This window comes from Myotis lucifugus, unplaced genomic scaffold (genome assembly GCF_000147115.1).
Source record: "Myotis lucifugus unplaced genomic scaffold, Myoluc2.0 scaffold_8, whole genome shotgun sequence".
Taxonomy (NCBI): domain Eukaryota; kingdom Metazoa; phylum Chordata; class Mammalia; order Chiroptera; family Vespertilionidae; genus Myotis; species Myotis lucifugus.
The window spans coordinates 5,895,109-5,921,731 of record NW_005871056.1 but is presented as its reverse complement, the minus strand read 5'-3'; the positions used below and the strand labels follow the sequence as shown (position 1 = coordinate 5,921,731).

General features: G+C 37.5%; 1 protein-coding gene across 1 annotated transcript in view; it reads left to right on the top strand.

The window, feature by feature from the left end:
* Positions 1 to 24,374, top strand: part of TOPBP1 (DNA topoisomerase II binding protein 1) — a 42,977-nt gene extending 18,603 nt beyond the window's left edge. The window contains exons 12-29 of the mRNA XM_023749284.1: positions 250 to 422; positions 2,954 to 3,165; positions 4,584 to 4,870; positions 7,356 to 7,529; positions 7,616 to 7,725; positions 10,096 to 10,219; positions 11,077 to 11,223; positions 11,342 to 11,444; positions 13,168 to 13,360; positions 15,826 to 16,046; positions 16,999 to 17,165; positions 17,395 to 17,503; positions 18,401 to 18,422; positions 19,276 to 19,375; positions 20,094 to 20,217; positions 21,444 to 21,562; positions 21,731 to 21,892; positions 23,641 to 24,374. Coding sequence (XP_023605052.1) covers positions 250 to 422; positions 2,954 to 3,165; positions 4,584 to 4,870; positions 7,356 to 7,529; positions 7,616 to 7,725; positions 10,096 to 10,219; positions 11,077 to 11,223; positions 11,342 to 11,444; positions 13,168 to 13,360; positions 15,826 to 16,046; positions 16,999 to 17,165; positions 17,395 to 17,503; positions 18,401 to 18,422; positions 19,276 to 19,375; positions 20,094 to 20,217; positions 21,444 to 21,562; positions 21,731 to 21,892; positions 23,641 to 23,784 — 2,691 coding nt within the window. The 3' untranslated portion in view covers positions 23,785 to 24,374. The remainder of the gene's footprint in view (positions 1 to 249; positions 423 to 2,953; positions 3,166 to 4,583; positions 4,871 to 7,355; positions 7,530 to 7,615; positions 7,726 to 10,095; positions 10,220 to 11,076; positions 11,224 to 11,341; positions 11,445 to 13,167; positions 13,361 to 15,825; positions 16,047 to 16,998; positions 17,166 to 17,394; positions 17,504 to 18,400; positions 18,423 to 19,275; positions 19,376 to 20,093; positions 20,218 to 21,443; positions 21,563 to 21,730; positions 21,893 to 23,640) is intronic.
* The last annotated feature ends 2,249 nt before the right edge of the window (positions 24,375 to 26,623 follow it).

Genomic DNA, 26,623 nt, shown 5'->3' with positions numbered 1-26,623 from the left:
AATTTGAAACAATATTCAATAACTTCAATAAGCCTGACTGATTTAATATTCTTAATATTTTAGAATGTAATATTTAATATAATGAATTGAGATATTTCTTTACATATTTAAAATGTAATGAGAATAAGCATACACAAGTTTATATTAAAGTTACTTTTCATTTAACCAAAATTATTGCTACTATAACTGAACCAGTGTTAGCGACTGGTTGCTTATTTCAGGTTGATGTTGTTTCTCTTGTTTTTAAAGGTAACTTGTATAGAGTATCAGACTTTAATTGATCCCAAGTCAAGTCCTCTCTTCAAGCCAGTCCCAGTAATGGCAGGAATGACTCCTTTAGAGGATTGTGTTATTTCCTTCAGCCAGTGTGTGGGAGCAGAAAAAGACTCATTGACATTCTTAGCAAAGTTCCTTGGAGCAAGGTATGTAATATTTTTAGTGTACCTGCTGTCTTGACGTACTTTTGTTTGTTTTGACTTATTGGAAAGCCTCCAAATTAGAATTTGGCTGGGTGTTTTTATAATATTTACCCTAGTATGGGTAGTGTGTAGTGTTTCTATGTGATGGCTCAACAGGAGAAGGGAGAGTGTATCAGGTGGGTGCCTGGCAGATATTAAGACTACAGACATTAATGCTTACCTGCCAGGAAAGGGAATATTTAAAGCTGATATGTGCGCCTTTATTGAATATTGCTTATCTAAGAATTATTTCAGCCAGAAATGCAAATGTTAAGTGGGAATAATGAATATTTTGGGAGAAAGAAAATGAATTTAAAAGTTGCTTCCAAAATCCAAATTAACCCTAAGTGAACATTAGATGGTAGTTGTTTTAAAAGAAATAGAAAACTATTACATTAGTAATTATAAATAAACTAAACTTTTACATAAAAGAATAGTTATTTAGCCCATCCGGTGTGGCTCAGTGGTTGAGCACCAACCTATGAACCAGGAGGTCATGGTTTGATTCCTGGTCAGGGCACATGCCCAGATTGTGGGCTTGATCCCCAGTGTGGGGTGTGCAGGAGGCAGTCAATCAATGATTCTCTCATCATTGATGTTTCTATCTCTCCCTCTCCCTTCCTCCCTGAAATCAATAAAAGCATTTTTTAAAAAGAGCTAATTTGGCTGCTCAAAATAAATAAGTAAATAAATAAATAGTTATTTTAGATTATGAAGCAAACTTAAAAAATTTTAAGCAAGAAGTGCACCTAAAATTAAGTGATTAAGAACAAAAAAAAGATTGTCAAAGATATGTCAAGTAAATGCAAACAGAAAGGAGGGCCCTGGCCCTGTGGCTCAGTTGGTTGGAACATCATCCTGTACACCAAATGGTGGCGGGTTCCATTCCAGGTAAGGACACATGTGTAGTTTGCATGTTCAGTCTCCAGTCAGGGCATGAACAGGAGGTAACATCAATGTTTATTTCTCACATTGATGTTTCTCTCTCTCCATCACTTCCTCTCTCCACACCTCCCTCCTTCTCTTCCTCTCCCTCTCTTCCCTCTCTTCTTCTTCCTCTCTCCCTCTCCCTCTCCCTCTTCCTCTCTCTAAAATCAATAAAAACATCCTTGGGAGAGGATTAAAAAAAAAAAAAAGAGGGGTTGCAATTTTAATGCCAGACAAAAAAGAGGATTTATAAATCAAGAGTACTGTTCACACTGAAGGTTATATGTAACATAGACCATGACTGTCATTCATAAAACAAAAACAACAGGAGATTTAAGGAGGAATCAACAGAAATACATTCCTTGTAGGAAACTTCAATTCCCATCTTTTTACTTCATGACAGGTCAAACAGAAAACAACGAAGGATAGATTTAAATAACATAGTTAGACATGTACCCTGAAACAGTGAGCATACCTGTTCAAGTGCCTATGGAACATGCATAAATATTGCCTAAAGAAATTTGCCACAAAGAAAGCCTCAGTAAATTCCTAAAGTAGAAAGAGTGCAAACTCTATTCCAAAAAACTGGAAATGAATAGTAGAAATAGAAAGTGAAAAGACCTTGTCAACTGGACATTCTTTGAACAACTCGTGGTTCAAAGAGGAATTTGAAACTATTTATAAGCCTAGAAATTGTTATCAAATCAGTAGTGACAAGGAACTCTAGTGCCCAGATTGTGATCTTAAAAATGTTTGTTTTTTTGTTTTTGTTTTTTTTTGAGAGAATGGAAGTGGGAGAGACAGACAGACAGACATTGATTTGTTTATGCATTCCTTGGTTGATTCTTGTATGTGCCCTGATGGGGGATCGAACCTATAACCTTGGTGTTATCAGGACGATGGTCTAACCAACTGAGCTACTCGTCCAGGGCCTGGATTGTGATCTTAAAAGACCATTTCCCACTAAAGCGTAAAGAAACCATTAATTCCACATTTGGGACAGCAAAAGGTACCAGTGAGTCTGGAGCACTTGTGAGACCAGATAGCAAATACTAGGGAAGGTTGTGTCAAAAGGAACTGCAAAGAAAGGAAAATTTAAGTATTACTAGAGATGATAATGGTAGTGGATCCAAACACATCAAATAATGTTTCACTCATGATTTCCTAATGACAAACAAACTAAGCTAATTGGTCATGTTTGAAAGTTGCTAGGGAACCAACCCTTCACTTTGAGAGCTAGTAAATAAAGGGAAAGAATCAAGTATACATATATTTTTGTTAATCTTCACCTGTGGAAATTTTTTCCATTGCTTTTCAGAGAGTGGAAAGGAAGGAGGGGGTGGTTATTTCTTGAAAGTCTAGTTTAATTAATTTGCTTATGTTTTTATAAAAAAGTTTTAATTGTAACATTTTTATCCTAAAGTATTAAGGGTATTAGCTTATTTTAAGATATAGAACTGATACTTACACATAGAACTCTGACAACACTGTTGTGTTAGAAACTTCATTCTTAGTTTACTGGCTAATCGTGTATATGACCATTTGCTTTCTTTAAATACAACTTTTAGCGTTCAAGAATTCTTTGTTCGCAAATCCAATGCAAAGAAAGGCATGTTTGCTAGTACACATCTTGTGTTGAAAGAACCAAGTGGTTCTAAATACGAAGCTTCCAAGAAGTGGAATTTACCGGCAGTTACTATAGCTTGGCTGTTGGAGACTGCTAGAACTGGAAGGAGAGCAACTGAATACCATTTTCTGATTGAAAATTCAACTAAAGAAGGTTAGTGCTTTTATTTTGTTCTTTTGTATATACATGGTTTTATAATTTGATGGTTTCTGGGATATCAGTGTGTCAAAGCTTATTTTTAGGTAAGGTCATTGATTGCTACTTTTCACAATGGGCACAGTGAGCCACTGTTGGGCATTCGTTATTGGGTGGGAAAATAAATGTGTTCATAGCACAAATGTTTAATTTGTAATTGTACTAGCGAGTGTAGGCACTATCTGAAAGTAGAGGGTGCAAAACAATATAGGAGTGTTCTAGGGGCTCAGTGTTTGAAGTCTAAAGATGTGAGCTTGATCCCTTTTCCGTGTTCCTTCTGTGGCTCATACTGACACACTGTATTAGTGTTCTCTCTTCTCATCCTTGGACTTGGTGTGTTTTCCCTAGCCTACCTCATGCCTGTTCCTCTTTCTTACCTTTCAGTTCTCAGCTTGGATCTCTTCCTTGGGAAGCCTTCCTTGACTCACCAAGTCTGGCCTTTGTGTTGTCATCACACCCTGCATTACCCCTTTTATAGCTCTAGTTTACTCAACTATAAGCTCTGAAAAGCAAGGAATACGCATGTCTTGGGCATTATGTATTTCCATCGGCTAGCACTGAGACTGGCATGGAGTAGCCATCTAATGTGTTTGTTAAATGTTGGAAAACAGTAGGAGGCGGGTGGAAGGACACAATAGCCAACCTCTTATAAGATGGTTCACAGACAGTTCAGCAGCTTGGGAACAGCTCTCAGAGCCATTCCTTACCAGGCAGCCTAGAAATTTTACAATTGAGGCAAAGTGATGTTTTGGTCATATTAAAATTTCATTAAGTTTCTTTTCCAGAAACTTGACTAGTTGTTAACTCTGAGTACATGTCATTAGAATTTTCTTTACTCTGCCGTTGATTATGATGACTTTTAATTTTTTGGCAAATTGTGAGGTTTACTGAGAATATTTTGAGTTACAGCAGGCTGAAATGAGAAATCTGATTTCATTTATTTCGGTTGATGTGCTTGTCTAACTCAACTTTTTTTTTTTTTTAAGAGGATCACTTTTTATTTTATTTCAGAGAGGGAGCGGGAAAGATAGAAACAGGAATGATAAGAGAGAATCATTGATTGGCTGCCTCCCACACGCCCCCTGCTGGGGACCAAGCCCACAACCCAGGCATGTGCCCTTGACTGGAATCAAACCCAGGACCCTTCAGTCGATAGGTCGACACTCTATCCACTGAGCCAAACCAGCTAGGGCTAACTCAACATATTTTAATACATCATCTGGTCTGTTTCTTTAAAAAGTAGGTATATAATTTTGTGATTTAAAGTGTACTTGAGAATTCGCATGAAAATAACAGTAAGATAAAAATCTCATGTGCTTTAGAAAAAAAAAGTTGATATTAGTGGCTCACATTTGCTCTTCTTTTTAAATCTCCAGAGCAAAGCTTAGAAACTGAAATAACAAATGGGATGAATCTAAATTCAGATGCTGCGGAGCATCCTGCCATAAGCCTGGAAACTCACAGAAAAGCTGCTGTTACTCCTTTAGATATGAACCGCTTTCAGAGTAAAGCTTTCCATGCTGTGATCTCACAGCACACCGGGCAGGCTCCACAGCCCGCTCCCGCAGCACAGCCGCTGCAGAAGGAGCCCTCGTTAGACCTGGATACGCCATCAAAATTTCTGTCCAAGGACAAACTCTTCAAGCCTTCCTTTGATGTAAAGGTAAGCTTTCTAGAAAATGGTCCTGGAATTGACAGTTTTATAGTTTAAGCACCATATTCTGCATCACCTCTAAAGTTTATAGTAGTAAATTTTCCAGAGATGTTGGCAAGTAGATTCATATTATTGAGTGGAGTCCCTGTATGTACCTGTGGTTGGTAACAGCTAGAGAAAAAAATAGTGTGAAATCAGGACCTCTTTGGGCTTCCTTATTTCCATTTGTAAAATAATGGAATATATGTAGATGACCTCTAAGGTCTCATAGTTCACAGAATCTTTGAGTAGTAAATGAAGTAATAGTAGGCAGGAAAGTAGTTGAAATATTTTCAGTCATTTAGACCTTTTTTTAGATACCTTGCAGAGGAAAGCTCGTGGTTCTGAAATAGTTTCTGTAAAGTTATAAAACACTTTTAAAGCTTTCATTGTTTAGAGCAGTGATTTTTCAACTGGTGTACCACAGGATTTTTAAAACATGCAGTACTTGGCTAGTCAGGGGCACTCACCTCTTTTCCCTTAGATTGTCAATTTTTAATATACACATTCGGAAAACCTTTGTTATATAAAGGACTTTCGGCTTTAATGGACACCCCCGCACCCAATTAGTTCGTTATATTGAGGTTTTACTGTAGTAATAAAAATCTGAAAAGAATAATTGAGGGTAGGAACTAGTCCTAGTTATTAAAACAAAGTCGCAGTAATTGAAGCAATTTGTTATTGTCACATGAGTTATCAAATCAATGCAGAAGATTACACCCCATATATAGAATTTATTATGTAATAAATGATGTATTTCAATCAGACAACTGAGGAAACAGTTGGGATGAGACTTCATAACCTAGCATCAGAATAAATACCAGAGGATCATATATTTAAACATGAGAAATGAAGGCATAAAAACTCTAGAACAGACCATGAGAGTTTGTTTTTAAATTAATTCAATGTGAGGGAAACCTTTCTAACTATAACATACCCCAAATGAAAATAAAAATTCATATAAATTTGACAGTAATAAAAAGTTAACTCCACTTATTTATTCTTCTTCAGAGAGGAAGAGGGAGAGAGGGTGAGAGAAACATCTATGGGGGAATCATTGATCAGCTGCCTCTTGCATGCTCCACACTGAGGATGGAGCCACCAACCCAGGCATGTGTCTTGACCAGGAATCGACCATGACCTCCTGTTCATAGGTCGACGCTAAACCACTGAGCCAGTTATCTGCATTTAAATACGAAAATTTTATAAATGTGCAGTAAAAGTAATTGTTTAAAAAAAATTCTTCCTAGCAAAAATTTGACAAACTACAAATTGGGAACAAGTGTGTGTGTGTGTGTGAGAATTCATACAAACATCTTCATGTAAGTGAATATAAAAAAGACATAACCCAATGGAAAAATGGGCAAAGGGTAGGAAGGGATAGCTATAAAAAAAATTTAAATACAAATATTCCACATGCATAAAGATGTTTAATATCATTTAGTATAAGAGGGTGGAAATTGAAACATACAAATATATTTAACCCACCCACTGTGCTGTCAAGCATATTGGGAAGCATACACTCAAATGCTTTGTTCAGGAGAATGTCAGTGTTGGTACATACATTTTATTTAAGTGGCTCCCTTTACTCTTGCATGTGCAAAATGGTGTGTGTGTGAGTCATTGCGTCATTATACTGGCAAAAGATTGCTAATCTAAATATTAGTCAGTTGAGCACCGTCAAATACATTCTGTATACACGTGGGATGCTGTGCTTTAAGATGGGAAAGAGAAAGCAAGCCTCTGGATGCAGTGACCTCCTCTCGTGCGGGAACTGTGGATGGCTTGAGCATAGGAGCGTACTTTGTACTTTTGAAGATTCTTCTTAAGTCTCAGCTCAGTCTGACTTCTTAACCTTCCTTGTAGTTTGTCTTGCTTATATCCATCCTTGCTCACTTGTTTCCGTCTATTTTTCTAAAATATTTTATTGAATTTTTACAGAGAGGAAGGGAGGGGGAGAGTTAGAAACACTGATGAGAGAGAAACATCGATCACCTGCCTCCTGCACACTCCCCACTGGGGATGTGCCCGCAACCAAGGTACATGCCCTTGACCAGAATCGAACCTGGGACCCTTGAGTCCACAGGCCGACGCTCTATCCACTGAGCCAAACTGGTCAGGGCGCCATCTGTTTTTTTGTCTGCTTGTTTGTTTTGGTTCTGATTGTCCTTTATTTAAATGTAAGATTCAGGTAAATGTGGCAAACACTGCTGAAAATGTAAGCTTCTCAGTCTCTAAACCAATTTGCGGGATAGTATGAATTTTTTTCTTTGTAGTGTATAGATACAAATAATATTTCATTTTATTGTTTGGAGGAAAACCAGATGAGGTTACAGCTGTAATCCAGTTAATTTTGAGGATTATCCCCCTTTTCTCTAACTCTCCTTTTTCTCTTCCTTTCCCCTCCTCTTCCTCTCCACCTCTCTCCTTTCGCTCTCCCCCTCCGTACATATAGGATGCACTGGCAGCCTTAGAAACTCCAGGAGGACCTAGCGAAAAGAAAAGGAAGCTGAGTACACCCCTCTCTGAAGTCATTGGCAGAAACTTGAAGCTTGCTTTGGCAAACAGCTCAAGAGATGCTGTGGCTCTTTCTGCCAGCCCTCCACTGAAGGACACTCAATCAGAGACGGTAGAGTTAGATCTCTTACTGAAAAGATGTTTTAGATCAAACATTTAAAACAGTGATGGTCAATGTGTTTTATTTTCCATGGACAGGAAGAAGCTCCAAAGCCACTTCACAAGGTAGTGGTATGTGTTAGTAAAAAACTCAGCAAGAAGCAGAGTGAACTAAATGGGATTGCGGCTTCTCTAGGAGCAGATTACAGGTATTGCCCATCTTTCTGATTGGTGGTGATATGGCCTAAGTTTAAGGGAAACTTCTAGCTCTGTGACCGCCTACAAAGAAACATTTCTCTTGCCTTTTAGTGTGTCATTTTATGTACAAAATCTCTCCAAATGGTTTTTAATTCACCACATCCTTTTAAAATGTTCTCTGCCATATCAGTTCACTCTTATATGTGTGCCTTTTAGGGTGCATTCAACAAATTTTTGACAACCTATTTTGTGCCATTTACTGTTCTAGAACTTGGCATCTAGGTATGAAATTAAGCATATTTTTACCTAGTGATTTTCAGATTAGAGCCCTCTGAGTACTACTGAGTATTCTAGCAGTACTCCTGAATTAAAAAGGTCTTTTTGTGGATGTTTTAATTTCTATGATTTTTACTACTTTGGAGACATAGATTAGCAGATACGCTCTCGCCCTGAGAGCCAAGCTAAAGGCATGTCTCCAGGACAAATGGCATCAGTGTGAGAGAATTGAGAGGCCCTGGCCTGTTCTGGCCAATCTGAGTTGACTGATTCTTCCACTGTCTGCAGTGCTAGCTTTCTTCATCACTTGTGTTCAGCCATTCATAGATAGCATAATGAGTGGTTTTACAAGTAGCAAACAGTTTGAGGATTACGATTAGCTTCATCTTTCCCTTTAGTAGTCCTATTATTTCAGTTAGCTTTCTATTTGATAAGAGAAATTAGATCAGAATATAAAAATAAAATGTGTCACAGTTATAAGCATTTATTGTAGGATAGTGAAGCTTTCTTATAACTATTATTACTACCTATTATATGTTTAATATAGTATTATCTATTGTTACGTTATTTAGTCACATATTACCGGTTGCTGAGCACTTAGTATGAGCATTATCTCATTTCATTTTCATAAGTCTGAGGGTGTGTGTGTGTGTATGTATATGTATGTATGTATATATATATAATTTGTCAAAAATTGAATGTTTCCTTGGATATTGTTTGGATGTGGACTTGATGTAAGACATAAAAGGGACATACATGACTTTTGTTTTTATGAGACTTAAAATGCCAATCCTCTCAGTATGAAAAATAGAATATATTACTGAAATTCCTAAATAGGATTTAACTGGCCAATTGCATTAATTTAAAGTTTATATTAAATCTATGCCTGAAATGGATTTCTCGGACTTGGTGATAGTTGAGAGGGAAGAACCCTTGACTATGCAGAGGTTACAGTAGTTATGTGTTTGTAGGATAATCACTTCTCAAGTGCAGATATCCCAGATGTCCCCGTCCACAGCTAGGACCAGAACTTCCGAAGAGATCACTGATCCTGTCTCCCGCTTCCAGCAGTTAAACATCTAGACTAGAGCTGCTCAGCACATCAGATGCAGATATTTATTACAGATGTTGAATAACATTCACTGTATAAAACGACTTCAGAAATATGTAACTTACTTACTTCTATAATTTAAAAAAATAAATCAGAATATATGATTAGTATGTAAGTGTCTGTGCCTGCCGACACTAGAAAAAAATCGAGTATTCATTTGGATGCATGCATATGGGAAGTTCACCTCAAATGCTGCAGCCACAGCTGAAACAGATACTACAAGCAGCATTTCTTTTGGTTATGTGACTTATCAAGAATTAAGCAAAGTACAGTCATCAGTCACTCAGTAGTTGTATGTCTGGTATACTAGTGTATATTAAAACTGCAAAAACAAAACAACCCTTGGGTTTATGTGTAAAACAGGTTTCTGAGGTCAGGAAAATATTATGTAGGAAGAATCAGGAGATCAGAGCATAATAAAATAGTTAAGAGTGTGAGTTTTAAAGTCAAACTTGGCTCTGTCATTTACTAAATATCCTTGAACATCTTACTTAACCATGTCCTTTAGTTCTATTATCTGTAAAATCAATATAATACCAGTGTTTCTGGATTGTTGTGAGGGCTGTATGGAGATAATGATGTGTAAACTACATGGTCTATTATGGGGTGTAGAGCAAGTGTATAATGAATAGTGACTGCCAACAACTGAAGACAGATTGAATGCTTGGATTTGAAAATACCTTTATTATTACTATAAAGTTATATCCATTATAAGAAAGTTGAAACAATTCAGAAAAGTATAAAGAAAAAAGTGATATTCTAAAGTACATCCTTCCAAATATCTCTATCTATATATACCTAGAAATATATGTATAAAATTTGACCAAAAAAGTGGAGCCTATCATTTAATATTCTTGCTTGTCCTAGTTTTTACTTACGTTAGTTCTTGAAATTTTGCGAATGTTAAAATATTCTATTCATAGAAATGATGATCATCTTAAACTAATGTAGATATTTCTCTTAGTTATTTGGTTTTTATACTTGGTTGTTTCAGGTGGAGTTTTGATGAAACAGTGACTCATTTCATCTATCAAGGGCGACAGAATGACACTAATCGAGAATATAAATCTGTAAAAGAAAGAGGAATACACATTGTTTCAGAGCACTGGCTTTTAGAAGTAAGCAATACTTTTAATCCTCCTGTGTCTGTTAAATGAAAATGTACATGAACACTATTTCAAGGCATAACCAATTTCAGTGTACGTACAGAAGTTTGATTACCTTATTTAACAGTGCACATCTCATTTCTTTGGCATCAAAAACTAAATATCTCTGGTTCTGTTTTACTAAAGAGAAATGATATGGAAAAAATGTTATGATAATTTAAGGAGAATTACTTAATGCATGTATTTACCAATACAACTGTCTTTTCTCTTCTTTCTGGGTATTTCCTTGGAATGTGGTTGATACCTTGGCAAAAGCATAGAAATAGAATTAGATTTTATACATTAGTAAACATGACATTAAAAAGTGAGGACAATATTGAATATAAACTGCAATTTAAAAATTAAAAAAAATTTTTTTAAGTGAGGAGAGTTTAATTGTCCTTTGTATAATGGCTGTTTTAGTATCGACTAGCTTTCAAAACTTTAATTTAGCAAGCCCTGGCTGGTGTGCTCAGTGGTTAGAGCATTGGCCTGCACACCAAAGGGTCATCGGTTTGATTCCTGGTCAAGGGGTTATGTACCTAGGTTGCAAGTTCCATCCTCCGCCAAGATCAGGGCATGTGTGGGAGGCAACCAATCAATGTGTCTCTCAAATTGATGTTTCTATCTCCTCCTCCCTCCCTTCCACACTCTAAAAAACTCAATAGAAAAAAATATCCTCAGGTGAGGATTAACAAAAAACAAATAAACCTTGAATTTTTATCCTGTCATTATTATTCCCTAATGTATTGATTATCCTTATCCAACTTAACATCATGTATTCTCTAAGATGTTTTCAGTCCTGCTTAAAGTACACCATTCTATTGCAGTGTGCCCAGGAGTATAAGCACCTTCCTGAATCTCTGTATCCACATACTTATAATCCCAAAATGAGCTTGGATATCAGCGCAGTGCAAGGTGACAGACTCTCTAATAGTCGGCTGCTCTCAGCTGATGGGACAACAAACAATGATGAGGTAGGTAATATGGAAGGTACATTTTCCCCCTCCCTGAGCAGAGCGTATAATCACATATGGCTGTGAAACCATATACAATGGCTTGGTTTGAGCAACTGTTATTTTTCTCCTTCAATAGCCAGATCATTTGCCTGTAGAAGAAAATGATATAGACAATATGACCACCAGTAACAAAGAAGTAGCAACGTCAAATGGAAATGGAAGGAATGACTCTAAAGGAGGTAAAGTAATTTAAATTATATTTTAAAAAATTGTATATAATTTCTTTGCATCAAATGGAAAAATAAGTGCTAAACAGAAATAAAACATATATTTGAGGATTGATTGAAGTCCCATGCCAGTCATTAAGAAATAATATTCAAAATTTTAAGTGGTTTAAGTGAAATAGCCCTATTTTATTAAAGGTAGGTGGAATTGGTGACTAAAATTTTTTTCCTTTGGTTCAGTTGTCAGTGATATTCAGAAAGTTCTATTATGTGTAATATATACACTGAGTCGCCAGATTATTATGACCACCCCATCAGTACTTCATTGACACTTCCAAATACTGAATATTGAAAACTTCCTAAGCAAATACTCTCAAGGTTTTATTATTATTATTATTATTTGCATAACTAATTCACTTCATTGTACTAATGGGGTGGTCATAATCTGGTCACTCAGTGTATATAATTTTTTTTAAATATATATTATGAACTTGAGACCCTTTGGTCTGCTCTAACCAGTGAGCAAACCGGCCAAGGCTCACATGGTTTTAAAGGCACAGAAGGAGGCATGAAGAGCTTCTACCTTTCATTGTTAGTTTGGTTTTTTTGTGGGTGTTTTTTTTTTTTTTTTGTATCCTTCAAGGGCTGTTTTATGCATACATGATCATAAATATGTATATTCTCTCCTGACCTGCTTTTTTAAAAAATACATAAATTTTGGCTCAGTGGTTAGAGTGTCTGCCTGCGGACTGAAGAGTCTTGGGTTTGATTCTTGTCCGGGGCACGTACCTTGGGCCCAGTTGGGGTGCACACAGGAGGCAACTAGTCAATGTGTCTCCCTCTCTGAAAAAATCAATGGAAAAAATATCCTTGGGTGAGGGTTTAAAAAAACAAACCATAAATTATATATGATGTTTTATACTTTGATCTTGATCTTTTTAACAGTTCATATCAGTACATAGGGAGCTCCTTCAGTTTTTTTGTTTTTTTGGCAGCAGTATATAGTATTCGTTGTATGAATGTCCCACTTTACTTAGCCAGTCCCTTGTTGATGGGCATCTAGGATATTTTTAATTTCTTGCTATTACAAAGTGTGCTGCAATGAATAGTCATATATGTATAAGTGTCCCCTTTTTAATGGATTAATATTTTCTATTTTCCATACTCATTCTACCCTACTAGAGCTTTCCCTATGACTTGTCTATTTACTCTCACTCCGTTCATTCCGAATATATTTATTTAGTACCTATTTCAGTGTTTAGTCTATAATATATATATAACATAACATAACATAAATATATAATGTATATTATATAGTGTGGTGTGTTTTCAAGGACCATTGGGGAAAATCACATACATAAATGACTGTTGTGCACCTCAGACTGTTGTACCTAAATGAGAGCGTGTAAGAAGCAGGCAGGCTCTACAAGAGGGAATCACTGCAAGTCTTAGCAGAGTGTCTTCGAAGGGCTTGCTGATTCTTTTATGCACAGGCCTCGTGGTAAGGGCTGCCTTCGTGTTCTGCAGTATGCGTAGTCTTAGTACTTTACTATAGCCTGAAAGTAATATTCAGTGAATGTCTACTATAGCCTGTAAGTATATTCAGTAAATGTCAAGTCATTCAACCAAATCTAGACAATAGTTAATATGAATAAGATGTGATTTTTAAAAAAATATAAGATGTGATTTAAAAAAGAGAGAAACTTACCTTGATTGGTATATTTGTGTGTGTTTCAAGCACTGACACAGACCTTGGAGATGAGAGAGAATTTCCAAAAGCAGCTCCAGGAGATAATGTCTGCAACATCAATAGTGAAACCCCAAGGGCAAAGGACCTCCCTTTCAAGAAGTGGTTGTAACAGTGCTTCTTCAACCCCTGACAGCGCTCGCTCCGTCCGCAGTGGACGAAGTAGAGTCCTGGAGGCCCTGAGGTAAGTACCTGTCACTCGTCCTGGTGGCAGCAAGAGGTGACTACATGACTTGAGAGAAAGGTAGCTTCTTATGCGGGTACCTACTGACTCAGTTCCATGAATTAAGCCTAATTTTGCTTTTTTGTTTGTAATTTTTTTTTTTTTTTTACTTTAGACTAAACTTCTACTTTACTATCAAGACCACTAAAAGGGCTATACCACTGGGCCTTATTTAGCCCAAACAAAAGTAGGTTTACAGTTGTGAGTATGTGAAACACAATTTTGTTTTGTACTTTGTTTTTGTTTTGTTTTTTTTTAATTTAGAGGAAGGGGGAGAGAAACATCAGTAGGAGAGAACCATTGATAGCTGCTTCCCACATGCCCCCTACTGGGGATTGAGCCTGCAACCCAGGCATGTGCCCTGACTGGGAATTGAACTGGCGACCTCTTTGGTGCATGGGATGATGCTCGACCACTGCGCCACACTTGCCAGAGCAGAGTTTATTCCTATATTATTAATTATTGAATTATTTTCCATACAACAACTATAAACCTACTTTTGCCCACCCCTGTATATTATAGTCAGAAACCACCTTCCTCGCTTTTCTGACTTCCCTCCCTTGTTCCAAGCAGTTCTGGAATTCTTAATTGGGGGCAGGAAACACACATAGGTTTGGTTTCTCACCAAGCAGTGCTTCACAGTGAAGCGTGATTTATATGTATTTTGTATTCTCTACAAATCTGTCTTCTAGGAAAGGTGATTATAGATCTTAGTGTGATGTGACTTAGTTCAGTAGCATTACATCATCCTTTTCCTGATAGAAAACTCTCTAATTATATGATAAGCATTATGGCACTTATATCTTAACCCTTTGCACTCCAAACCATTCTGGACATTGGCTACCAGCTACTCGACGCTACTTTGCGGCGGAAACGTGCATTTACAGACCCTCGTATTATTTAGTATAATTTTGGAACCAAGTAACGTATTATAATGATATTGGACTTATATGAATTGGGTGACATCGAGGAATGTATATTTGCAAAAAAAAAACAATATTTTATTGTTTATAATTTTGTACAGTATGATAAGTTTTGTAACACTCCCCAATATGCATTGCAGGCTGATTAGTGCATGTTTGACAGTAATAAGTGGTTTGACGCCTGCCACCAGGTGTTTTCCTGTTAGAACACACAATGCAGTCCCGTTTTCTTTGTCCCACATCGGGAATATGTAGTTTATTGTTTAATCCGACACAAAACCCGCTGACATTTCTTGTATATATCTTAGTAATTTTACGATATTTTGATTTAATTTCTTGTGCCATTTCAAGATAAAACTTCAGGGAAACATGCATGTCTCAAAAAGTTGCGTTGAAATAACTCAATTCCCCGTAATCACTAATAAACTGCAATGTCCCCTGAGAGGGGACATCCGAGTGATATGCTAGAATTCCGATGTCCCCTGAGAGGGGACAGCGGAGTGCAAAGGGTTAAATTAATTAAACTATGCATTTATCTTATAAATGTATATTTCATGAGGCTAATTCTCTGAGTAACAGTGGCTTTTTGTTAATATACTTCAGGTTATGTTTATTATTATAGAGAGCCTAAATCTTATGCCAGTTAGAGTAAATACCCTGAGAATAAAAGGCTTTCCTCCTTGTTTTTGAGGCAAGTGAACTCTTAGTGGTAACATCAGTTTTGGTAAAGTCTTTTTGTTAAGATGTTTTTTATATATATATACACACACACACACATAATTAGATTGTATATAATATAGTTATATATAGCATGCATGTGTACTAGTGTATGTGTATAAATGCTGAAAGATTTGTTATATATCTTGAAAGAAAAGAGTTGCCATTCTATTCACACTCAGTGGAATTGTTAGTTACACCATAAAGCATGCGTTACTTTAGTTCAGCATAAGGCAGGTCTACCTGTGACTCTGGGAGGTTTGGTTACAAGAGCTAAAAGGTCCTTCTTCTAAGGCAGCATTTAAATACGCTTCCCATGTAATTACAGTTGTTAGTTATATTTTCCATTTTTATCACTTGAACTATCAGTAAGCAAAACAACCAGTTTTATAAACATTACCAAGTTTCCCTAAGCTGATATAAGAAAACTGCCATTTTTTTCTTATTATTATTGAAAGTATTACATATGTCTCCTTTTCCGCCCATTGGCCTCTCCCCACCCGCTCCCGCCCCCCTACTGTCTGAAATGCAGCATTTTGACAGTGAACTTTTCCCCCCTCTTTGAAGTTTCAAATATATTTCAGTCAAAATATGTTTCATTTTCTCACTGAAACGTTTTAAAGAGAAAATCTTTCCCAAAGTTTGTTTACTCAATAGTTTCAAGTGCTTACTGTGGGCTAGATGGGCATAGAAAGGTGACCCACAAATGTACCGTCTAACTTAAGGAATTGATGAATGTGGGTTTTGTTAGGGCTGTCTATTAAAATTGTCACTTTTATTCCTCAGGCAGTCTCGTCAAACAGTACCTGACATCAACACAGAGCCCTCCCAGAATGAACAGATCATTTGGGATGACCCTACAGCCAGAGAGGAGAGGGCCCGGCTTGCCAGCAATTTGCAGTGGCCGATTTGCCCCACACAATACTCTGAACCTCAGGCCGACATTAAAAATTTGGAGGATTCTCCTTTCCAGGAGCCTTTCCATGATTTGAAAACTGCTGAACAGGGTAATGAGAAAGAGATTATTTACTACTTTGTATTAAGAACATGTTGGCCTCTTGAAAATTAACAGATAAGCACAGTGTGATTCTCTGAATTGTCCATGCAAATGAAAAACTTACTTTGTACTTCTAATTTGGTTTAAATTTAAGAATCAGCCCTAGCTGGTTTGGCTTAGTGGATAGAACACTGGCCTGCGGACTGAAGGGTCCCAGGTTCGATTCCAGTCAAGGGCACATGCCTGGGTTGTGGTCTCGATCCCCAGTGGTGGGTGTGCAGGAGGCAGCCAATCAATGATTCTCTCTCATCATTGATGTTTCTATCTCTCTCTCCCTCTCCCTTCCTCTCTGAAATAAATTAAAATTAAAATGTAAAAAATCAGGAAAGTAATTAATTTCAGTAAATTGAAAAATACATTTTTATTTTTAAATTTAGGATTAGGCATTATTTTCACTGTTATTGTTTCTTTTATTCTAGTTTTTTTTGCATTTGTTTTCTCCTAATCACCTTACTTCCATTTAAGTCTTCTCCTGACTTCTCAGCACATACTGCACGTGTTCTTTTGATTTGTATGAGTTTCTTTCTGAATTCCCCTATTTTCTTCCTTGGACTTTATCTTGAAAACAGAATGTTAGGTACGTCTCTGTACTAGATACATAGATTTACCTCTGCTTCTGATGTTCTCCAAGTGCAACCTTGCTTTTATTTTACAAATTTGGGATACTTTTTATTGGTGCGAGCTTGGCAGAAGCCCACAGAGGACACCACCATTTGCCCCTTTAATGCTAAGTAATTTCATTGATTTATAAGCTCTAGAAATAGGCTACTTCTTTGCACATATTTTTTACATTCCAGAATTTGTGTTTAATTTCATCTTGGCTAAGACAGATGAGACTATTTCCCAGAATGGTTCTTAGTCATGTTTGGTAATATCACACTGCAACGTTTTATTGCCCTCAGCTGTCTGTGATCCTGGAAACGTGTGTGTGACTGAAGCTCCAAAACACCCCACCTCTGAAGAACTGGAAACCCCAACAAAAGACAGCCACCTGATCCCGACGCCTCAAGCCCCCAGCATTGCGTTCCCCCTGGCCAACCCCCCCGTGGCTCCACACCCGAGAGAAAAGGTTTGTCACCCTGAGCCTGGTGGTGTTGGCTGTTGGATATTGATGTTATGTGGCATTCAGAATTTATTGGATCCATATCAAGGGTTCAGCAAATGTTGAAAACTGCATTTCTTTGCATTGTATTATTTATATTTGATAACTCAGAAGACTAAATGTTACTGTGAAAGAACTATATACCTAATAACTTTTTAAATGTTACTTTTTCTAAAATAAAACTCTTCCATTTCAGATAACAATAGAGGAGACTCATGAAGACTTAAAAAAACAGTACACATTTCAGATGTCATCTCTGAATCCTCAAGAACGTATTGATTATTGTCATCTGATTGAGAAATTAGGTACAAGTATTTTACTTAAGAACATCCCACCCAATAACTGTTATTTAGAAGGCAAATGTGGATGATATTGTTACCACTTGTAAAATACAGAAATTGAGACCAAAAAGATGGCTAATTTGTCCAAGATTATACATTGAGGCAGCATTAGAGCTTTTTAAAGGCACTGGGTCATAGGATTTAAAGATTTAAGTTGAAACCAACCATTAAGGTTTAAGAATCTTTTTGTGATGCTTTGAGCATTTATTTCATTGATGGAAGCCTGGACCAAATCAATGAAATTATAGACTTACTATATAAGTAAAACCATATTTCAGTGAAGTATTTGTATTCCACTAGTTGTCAAGCTCTCGATCTGACATCATTCTACAGGCAGTGCCGAGCGTACCAGACAGGTAACCTGGTGCTCTGGCCACATACTTAGTGCTGTCTGCCCTTTTAAGGATGTGGAGAACCATGTATGTTTTTTTAAAGATTTCTGTCATGTGTACAATAGTACTCTTGAGAAGCCTTTTCTTGGAAACTTTATTCAGGTGGAACATGTTGTACCCCAGTCGCCTAATAAGTCAGAATTGATGAGCGTTCCAATTTGGTGAGCTCTGGGCAAAGCTTAAGTGTCTGTCTCCTGTAGGTGGTTCCCATCTGTGCAAGCTCTGGGCAAGAGTAGCGGCAGGTAGCAGAACATTGTCTGGGAGAGGACAGAGCACAGGGGCACCTGTATAGGTTGTGCTGAAATTGGGAGTCTGTGGCTACAGGGTTTCTGATAGAGATTGCAGAGAGGCCCTTCACTTCTTGAATGAACACGGTGGTGAAATGCTGGTTAGGTATCGATATTATATTAATAGGGAATTTCTACCTTATTGGCACCTCTAATCCTGTGTCCCCATATGTAAATTGCAGATAATAGTAACTGCATAAACTTGTGAGGATTAAATGAGCTAATAATCTTGAGTACTTTCCACAGTCCCTGGCATATAGTAAGTCCTCAAAAGGTACTGCTGCTTCTGTTAGTCATCTCCAACGCATGAGTTCGAATGTGAAGTCTTAGAAAGTCCTGGCTGCATCTCCACCTCGCCAGTAGTCAGGCTAAGCTCTAAAGCAGCGGTTCTCAACCTGTGGGTCGCGACCCCTTTGGCGGTCGAACGACCCTTTCACAGGGGTCGCCTAAGACAATCCTGCATATCAGATATTTACATTACAATTCATAACAGCAACATTACAGTTATGAAGTAGCAACGAAAATAATTTTATGGTTGGGGGTCACCACAACATGGGGAACTGTATTAAAGGGCCAGAAGGTTGGGAACCACTGCAAAGTCTGAGTAGCACCCTGCTTTGCATAAGCTTATATTTACTGATGTCGCCTTTTGTTCCTCAGTCAGGCTTCACCCATTTGTGCCTGAGAAAGATTGCAGCTCCTGCCTGTGCTTTGTCTCTTTACTGAGCCTGTGTGTTTTCTCCCAAGCTTCTCTGTGGTCAGCTGACCTCATTTCCACTCACGGAAGGTTCTTTTCTGCTTTTAGTCTGTAGGCGCCCCTTTTTGACTTCTGTTTCTTTGATTATCTATATTCAGTGCTTAAAATTGCTAAGGTAGTTGAAACTTAAGAAATGTAGCAGCTAACTGCAGTATATGGCCCTTGTTTCGTATTTTATTTTTCTTTTTAAATATCTTAATTGTATTAAACAAGTGCCGATCTAAAATTTGAACAAGGATTTAGTATTGAAATAGCAAAGAATTTATTTTAGATCTGATAATGGCATTGTGGCTAAATAAGAAAATTTCCCGATTTTTATTTAGCCTCAGTGGCAGCTGGGAAGTGGGTTCTTCATCGCTCCTACCTTGAAGCATGCAGGACTGCTGGGCATTTTGTGGCGGTGTGTATTTAAATTAACATAAGGATCATTGTTCTTTACAGAATAGCTTAATTTGTTCTTTAAAAGTGACTATCGTTTTGTGGCGGTGTGTATTTAAATTAACATAAGGATCCTTGTTCTTTACAGAATAGCTTAATTTGTTCTTTAAAAGCCCCCAAAATTTAGAAATTATAGAACTAGATTCCTAGCTATGTCAATTTGGTTTAATTTGTTTTTTTAATTGAAATAACATTTGAAAATATTAAGATCTCACTGTAAGCTTTACTGCTAGCCAATTAAATATTAAATATTGAAATATTTTGGTTCCTAACTGACCATCACAATTGTAGTTGTCATGTAGTTTTGAAGTTTTCCATCAAGGTCTCTTAGGAATTGCCTTTATAGACAGGTAATGAAGCTGCTAGTATCTACCTTCTCTGAGACCGTGTCCTTCTGTGAAGTTTATCTTACAGTGGGTGAAACCCAGGAATCTAAATATTACTGATTGCTATGGTTATCTGTGTTTCTGAGAAATGTATGCAATATTTTTATTTCTCGTAAAAAGCCACATACATTAGCTCTCATATGAAGCCAAATTAATCTACCTTTCCTCCATGCTTAGTTCATATTCTCTATATTTATAACAATTGAATGTATAGTTTTTAACTCTTGCTAGATTGTGAACTCCTAGAGGACATATTGTGGGAACTCAAAAAAGTTTGCTGGACTAATTCTCTAGGAAGAAGACTATGAATGGGGAAGTAGTTCCATACTTGATGTTTTGACTGGAATCAGTGCACAGCAACGAAGACTAGCACTTGCAGCAATGAGATGGAGGAAAAAAATCCAGCAGAGTCAAGAATGTCATGACTGTTCCAGATTGTTTTTTTTTAAGAGAATGTGCTTGATGAAATAATAATTCTATTTACCTTTTATCACTTGATTGATATAGTTTGGGCATTCTAGATTGAGATATACAGTATATATATATGTGTGTGTGTGTGTGTGTGTGTGTTCTAGATTGATATATACAGTGTAAATACATATAATGTTGATAGCACTTTTAAAAATAGTTTACATGTAAAATGTGACCCATACTTATTCCAAAGAATCCTTTCAGCAACTAGCTTTAGGGGCTCTTAACTTGAGGTCCACAGACTTTCCCAAAGAAGTTTGTAGGTTAAATTCAGGAAGGCTATCCACTCTAGATGGGGGAACAATACATCCTTGTTTGTACTAACCTCTAATGAAAAGTATTTTCTTAGTTATAAGTCTGGGCAACAAATCACAACACTAGTAACAGTACCTGTGACTCTGCCCTGAGAGAAGTCCAATATCTTTGCTTTGCATTATAATGTAAGTATCCTGACGTGTTTATGTTCACTACTTTAAAATTATAGTATTTAACTCACCACTACTTTCAATTTAATACATTAGTACAGAAGCACACATCTATTATGTCCAAATTTTTAAAATAATTTAATCATTGGGTAATTTTCAATAAAACTATTTCCTATGTAATCCTCTATACTTTGAATATTTTAAAACATGCATATGTTATGGAAATGACAAACAAAGCTATTATTTAAAAAAACACACAAATTACTTAGAGAATAGGTCTATAGGTTTTACCAGACTGTAAAAGGGGTCCATGGCTCACAAAAAGGTTAAGAAACCCTGAGTAATCTTTCTGTTCTGAGTTCTCTGCTTCTCCACATCCTTGTTTTGACTCCCTTTCTTTTGGAGTAATTCCACTGTATGTACCCAATTTGTAAATGTTTTCAAGAGAAATACAGTGGAGGCTTCATCTAATCTAAGAAGCTGTGCTTGAGGCTCTACCCTTAATTGTAAGAAAAACACTAGAAAAGATTCAACAAAACTCAAGTTGCTTTGTTTTAACGTTACCTAACTATTCAATCATTTTCCTTCATTCAAGTACTTATTGGTGGCTTACTGTGTGCCAGACATGGCTGTGTGTTTCAGAGGATTCTGACCAGACAGTTACCACTGTGGCAGAATGAAGGTTATAAGATTATTTGTTGACATAAAACTACATAAAACATTATCTGTCATTTATTTTCCAAATAATTTCAACACAATGTTCTGTGTTTGCAGGGGGCGTTTAGCGGGTGGAAGGTTATTTTACATGTTGCCGATCAGTCCCGAGAAGCAGGATTCAGACGGCTGCTTCAGTCCGGAGGAGCGAAGGTTTGTATTGGACCAGTTCACTGGGTTTTTACATGCATCACTTTCTAAGCAAGGTTGCTTTGATCAGTTCCTAATTCCTGTGCTTTGTGAGATGGTAACCCCTAGGTACAGATATACAGTTGAATTATTTTGGGACACTCATGGCTTGTGGTGCTTCTTTTTCTTTAGGTGCTACCTGGTCATTCTGTGCCTTTATTTAAAGAAGCCACACATCTCTTTTCTGACTTTAATAAACTGAAACCAGATGACTCAGGACTTAATATAGCAGAAGCTGCTGCCCAGTACGTGTACTGCTTGAAAACAGAATACATTGCTGATTATCTCATGCAGGTTTGTAAGCTTCGGTCCTTGACCTCATTACAGCGATCTGCTTATCTGCATAGAGAAGTTTGCACATCACCACCCTCAGCTCCTTGTTAATACATGTCAGACTGTTATTTTCTATTTCATTCTTTTTTTATAATCATGGACATATATGTAAACATTAGCTTGGAATTTAAATGAGCTAGGTATAAGAGTGCTCTTCTAGACGTTGGAATATAAAGAAAGCAGAAATTGATTTCAAGAGTCCAAGGAGAAACATTTACCCAAGGGTCCTCCTCTAGTTTTCTTGACCTTTTGCACTGATATATAAGTGAACACCTGTGTTAGATGCTAAGGTGAGTCAAGCATTTGCTTATATGGAGGGCTCACTACACTCGTGTAGTTAGTGGCCCGTGTTTGTATGACTTGAATTGGCAAAGAAAAATCTTCCTGACACCAGAGTGCCTAAAACGCCATCAGCAAAGTGTGCCACACGGTCACAAATGTCTTTACTATAAAGGATTTCAAACAGAATGGCATAGGAAAGGGGGAGCCAGGATGCAGCCTGCCATGTGACTTGCTGTTTGTGCTTGCTCTGGGTTTAAACAAAACAATGCCCAAAACATGAAGCCTTTTTCAAAAGCAGTGTGGTGTACTGAATCTCATCCCTGGTCATTTTAGGAATACAGCTGCCACCTAAGACAAGAACCGATAATTATTAATTTTTAATCCTCACCCGAGGATATTTTTTTCTGTTTAGAGAGAGAAGAGGAGGGGGATAGATGCATTGACTGCCTCTCATGCACCCCCACCAGGAATTGAACCTGAGATCTGACACTAACCACTGAGAAAAACTGGCCAGGGCAAGAACTGATCATTATTAATTGCCTATATTGTGCTGGGCACAATGTTTGTGTATGCATTCTCACATATAAAACACATGTACTGTTTGAAGAATAGCAAAATGTCATCTAGGTACTTGGTAAAGAAATAGAACGTTGCTACTCCTGTAGGCATTCCTGTTGCACCTCCCTCCTTACCCCAGAGGTGATCACTGTCTGACTTTTGGTTGTGTCCCTGCTTCTCAAGGTTGCAATGTGTGTTAGGCACTAGATTTCTGGAGGAATATGATGTGCTATTATGACAGTCTGTTTTATACATAGGGTGTTTCCAAAAAGTGGATACACAATAATTTTTTATTCTAATGGTTAAATTTAAAAAGAAAGAAACATCAATTGATCTATCTGCTGCTAAGTGTATATACTTTTTTTGAGGACACTACCCAGCTGGCAAAGCCAAAATTCATAATTATATAATATTGACTGTTATTTAACCTTTTTATTTTACCTGTAAAATGGGGAACAAAAAATACCTCTCTCCTATTTATTGTAAAGATCAAGTAAAAATTCAGTAAAAAGATTTTCAAAAATTACACTAAGCATACTGTCTCACTCTTGATAACTATTAACTGTATTTTTCCAAATTTTCCATATTCTTGTATTTAATCCATTATTAAGGTCTGAGCTAGCCCCACTCTACCTGAGCTATTAGCTCGTTTTTCTGATAAAAAATGACTTCACTAAATGTGACGTGTGATAAACGGCAAACCTTGAAAAACAAATGTTTTCTTTGCAAGAATTTAGGAATGAATATATGAATAAAAGGGAAATGTATAAAGTTCCTGTAGTCAAAAAGCAGAGTGAAGAAACTTATTACCTGATCATTTTCAGTTTGAAATTTGGAAAAAATGAATAATGTATGGTTTCCCCCTTCAGGAAGCCCCGCCTCCAGTAGAAAAGTACTGTCTACCAGAAGCTGTTTCCTTTCTTCAGAATTACAAGGAACTGGGGTCTGGATTATCACAAAAGCGAAAAGCTCCTCCAGAGAAAAATAGTACCAAACGGCCTCGAGTGAACTGATGCATCTGCTCTTCAGTACCAAACCGTAAACGTTGTTAAATTCAGAGCCTGAATGTTACTGTGATGGTTTGTGAAGAACTCCGCTCAGGGGAGAATGATGACCCTGCTTGAAGTTAGTTTTTAACACTTGAAATTTCAATCAGTGAAATATTACTTGTTCCTGAATGGAGAGTTCCCTGAAATAACACAACACAACCCCTCAGCTAGCTTGTTACTAAAACACGTTGAAGTGTGCAAGGGGCTTTTTATGTATGTATTTTCTTATAACTATCTGAGGCTGTCTCTTAGTGGGAGTTTTATCAGCAAGGTGATGGATTTTGCCTTAAAATGTCTGCTTGAATCCATAACAAGGAAGTTTATTGGGATCTATTCATGTTTTCCTGATTTTTAAATTCTCACCATTTTACCTCTTTTTAACAGGAGCCTGAACACAAGCTTTAATGAGGAACTGAGGCTTTAAATTAAAATATGTGTGTATATATGTATATGTATGTTTGTACAAATCTCCATGATGTTTGCTAAGTTTGGATGCCAAACTTGGAAAATAAAAACAATAAAGAATAAAAGTCATATGTTTTTTATAAGAAAAAGTATTTTGGCACTCATTCTCTTGAAGCAATAAGATTTGTAAAACTGCTTAAAAAGCTAATTGCTAGGCAGATATCTGATGCTATTTACAATATTGTTCTATTGGGTTAAAAAACTTATTAGAAGCACAAAATTGTATTAGCCTTAATTACCAAATACTGCATGCATTGCCACAGTGTCCCAAATATAAAGCTGCCTGGTTTTTTTAAAGAACAAACCAGAATATGGAGCAGAGTGTTTATGTAACTGTTAATTACTTTCTTTGAAAGGCAGGCGGTGAGGGTCTCAGTTCTTAACCTAGACCCGTGATTTTAATTTCAGATGTGACAATCTAAGGGGAAAGAGGTTAAGTATTGCACACCTAGACACAAAAGAACTGAAGTTTTTATCAGATTTTTCTCTAAATGGGATAGGGGTTTTCCTGCCCTTCAAATCATTTAGCTTAGAGCTAATTCACCGCTTCTCAACCTTCTGGCCCTTTAAATACAGTTCCTCATGTTGTGACCGAACCATAAAATTATTTTTGTTGCTACTTCATAACTGTAATGTTGCTACTGTTATGAATCGTAATGTAAATATCTGATATGCAGGATGGTCTTAGGCGACCCCTGTGAAAGGGTCGTTCGACCGCCAAAGGGGTCGCGACCCACAGGTTGAGAACCGCTGGCTTAGGACAATACAAATTCCTACACAACCAAATAGGTGTAGGTTGTCCTCTAAACCACTCCTGCTCCTCCCACAAAAACCTCATGGCCTGGTTTCATCAGAGCCGTTCATGTTCGCTGGGTGTTTCCCAGGCAGTTTGCAGTGCATTTCCCTGAATTTCACCAATTAAAATTCTTTAAGTAGTTGAACACTTGATAAAATTACCTAATATATCATTCATTTTCTTCTCTGCTAAAATTATTAACTATTTTCCCAGCTTGTCTTGAACGTAGCTTAGTTTTAAGGCTGTAGATCTCAGCTTCTCCTGACTCCAGAATCTGCCCACACCCTATGTAAACCGTTTCCACTCTGCCCTGATGCCAGCAAGGTCTGCCTACGTGCAAATCATTCCAAACAGGTAGTTCTCTCATTTAAAAAGGAAGGAAAAAAAACCACTTCCCTTGATTATCCTACTTCCTAGTTTCTCCTCAGAATTACTACAGTATTTTCATCTGTGATACTCAAATTAGCAACTTACATTCCTCCATGAATTTCCTTGTGCATTAATCTCACCAACATCCATTAATTCAACAAAGATGACTCCTTAGCCTATAAGGTAGTGCCTGGGGTTCAGGAGCAAACCACCCAGACCACATGCTCTCTCAGCGCTGAAGAGGCGAGGCCCTCAGTGTGGACACGCAGTACTCAATTGTACTCAGATTTAGTATTTATAGTGATACGGACTGAACTGTGTGGGCCCCCCTCCCCAATTCATAGTCCTGTCCTAACCCCCCGTGTGGCTGTATGAGGATCCTGAACCTTTAGGAGTCATTCAGGTTAAATGAGGTCATACGGGTGGGGCCCCAATTCAGAAGGACTGGTGTCCTTAGAAGAGACGGAGGGCATGCGCACAGAGGAAAGAGGCGAGTCCCATGTGAGGTCACAGAAGGCACCGTCGGCAAGTCAGGAAAGCACCCCAGCCAATATCTTGAGCTTAAGATGTCCAGCCTCCAGAATGGTGCAAAATTCCTATTGTTTGAGCACCGGGCCTGGTACTTCGCTGCCGCCCGAGCAGGCTAATCCAACATTGTGGTGCCAAGGTCTTAACCTAGGGCCATAATGCCTGGGATGGACACAGGCACAACTTCGTACATGTGCATTTTTCGGAGAGAGCTCAGTTTTAGAATTCGGGTCTGAGACCTCCCACACAGTACAGCCTTCACCCAGAGGTGCTTTAACATATACTGCTTTACGTCAGGGTTTGGCAAACTCTGGAGAAGTCCAATAGTAAGCTTTTAAGCTTTGTGGGCCAGGACTTCATGGCATTTTTCCTTCCACCCTTTAAAAATGTAAAAGCCATTCTCAGCTGGAGGCCATAAAAAATAGGCAGTGGTCTGGGTATTTATCCGAAGACACCCAAAACACTAAATCAAGAAGACATGCATCCATGTTCATTTTAGCATTATTTACAATAGCCAAGATACGGAAGCAACCTAAGTGTCCATCAGTATATGAGTGGATGAAGAAGTAAAAACACAATGGAATATGACTCAGCCATAAAAAAAAAAAATCTCCCCATCTGCAACAACATAGATGGACCCAGAGG